This window comes from Cariama cristata, unplaced genomic scaffold (assembly GCF_000690535.1).
Source record: "Cariama cristata isolate BGI_N322 unplaced genomic scaffold, ASM69053v1 scaffold38971, whole genome shotgun sequence".
Classification (NCBI taxonomy): domain Eukaryota; kingdom Metazoa; phylum Chordata; class Aves; order Cariamiformes; family Cariamidae; genus Cariama; species Cariama cristata.
Window position 1 is genome coordinate 63 of NW_009599393.1, and position 1,686 is coordinate 1,748.

Consider the following 1,686-nt stretch of genomic DNA (forward strand, 5'->3'; position numbering starts at 1 on the left):
GTGGCACCTCAGGGTCCTCCTCGGACCTCGGCGCCTGTGGGAGGCCGCAGGGCCGTGCCCCCAGCCCGGCCGGTTCTCTCAGCGGCCTGCGTTTGTCGTTCCTGCAGGGCTGTCAGGTCAGCAGCAGCTCGGCGGGAAAAAAAAATGAGTCGGAGGCAGCCTCCATGCTGAAAGTTACCGTCATAAACAGTTTCCAGTATCGATTAATGCCTGGTCCCCAGTCCCCTATGAATTCATCGCTGCTGCGTTCTGCTTCGTGCCAGGTAAAAAATGAAAGTACGCCTAACAATCAGAGCACTGTATTTTTAACATGAAATTACTCGTTGTACTGCTAATGGTTTCGTTTAAGGACCACAGGTGGTACCACTAGCATGAGGAGCTTTTTGGAATGCTCTTTGTTTACAATATTAAAATACCTTAAATTAAAATTTCAAATTGATTATGAGAGAATTTGTCACTTCCTCTTCATGTTCAAATGTGTTCCGTGTGTTACCTTTTATAGAAACTTAGTCCAAGCTTTGAGAACAGCACCATTCAGGAACAGAGGCAAGAACTCCAGCTTTTAATTGCAGAACTGAAAGATCGTGATAAGGAACTCGGTGACATGGTTGCAGTGCATCAGAGACACCTTCTAGCCTGGGAAGATGATCAGCGAAAAATACTGACTTTAGCAGAAAGTTGCAACTTACTAAACAGTAAGTATTGTGTGTATAAAGAATAAGACCCTGGTCTTTTCAGTATGTTCAGGTGCTTAGGCACCGCCATAACAATTTTGCGTCATATAAGGAGCCATTTCCTACCCTTCAGCCTTGAAGTTGGTTGTCTTCTTTCTGAGATCAAAACTTCCACGATGGTGCTGAAGTGATCTGTCTTGAAGGGTGTATGATAATTAGATGGCTCTTTCTCTTTTGAATATGTAAGTTGCTTGTGTGGATTCTTTAAAGAAAAAAATCTGATGAAATAAAGGTGGGGGAAGAAAACAATTTGCAAACATGCTGGTGTGCTGCAGAGCTGTGTACTGCAGAGCCCTGTGCCCTGAAGTTCTGCTGTACAGCTCTGACATCATCCGCAAGCCACTCAGTGAATCAGCTGGCAGCTCTGAACAGTCTTGTTTGACAGCCATGGCACAGAGGTCACCAGAGTTTGTATTCCATCTGACCTGGGTCGCTAGGGAATCCTGCTTCAGAGTATGCAATGTGAGCATCTACTTTTGAACCTCATGATTTTAAAACGCTGGATTAAATTATTTCTGAGATCTAAAAAATTGCATGACAGTATCTGAGCTGTTTTCTCACAGATACTTTGTCTCCCTTCTTTTCAGATGAGCTGAACAAGAGAAACGAGATTATAAAGTCGCTGACCAAAAGGTTAAAGTTGTTAGAATCCCAGCAGGATGACACTAAGACAACATTTGAAAATACACAACAGAAGTTTAAAGAGCTGTCTCAAAAAGTAACAGATGCAACTGTTCATTGTCAGGCTCTGGAGGTAGGAGTTGAGTAATGGTCTGATTTTGCAGTCCATGCATGTACAGAATGTCAGTAGCATTTGTGAGTTTCAGTAGTGAATAAATATTTCATATTAAGACTCCTGAGTTGTATTTGTCTTTTAGTACAGTAATGTTAGATTAAGGTATAGCTGTGATTCATTAAAAAAAAAGGAGGTGGGGGGGGGGGGGGGGGCAAA

At 42.9% G+C, this 1,686-nt stretch overlaps 1 protein-coding gene across 1 annotated transcript in view; it reads left to right on the forward strand.

Annotated features, from left to right (window-relative positions):
- The first annotated feature begins 227 nt into the window (after positions 1-227).
- The window catches only part of CCDC62 (coiled-coil domain containing 62), a 12,034-nt gene continuing 10,575 nt past the window's right edge, over positions 228-1,686 (forward strand). Inside the window, exons 1-3 of the mRNA XM_009709664.1 lie at positions 228-263; positions 503-695; positions 1,322-1,488. Of these exons, the coding sequence (XP_009707966.1) occupies positions 228-263; positions 503-695; positions 1,322-1,488 (396 nt within the window). The remainder of the gene's footprint in view (positions 264-502; positions 696-1,321; positions 1,489-1,686) is intronic.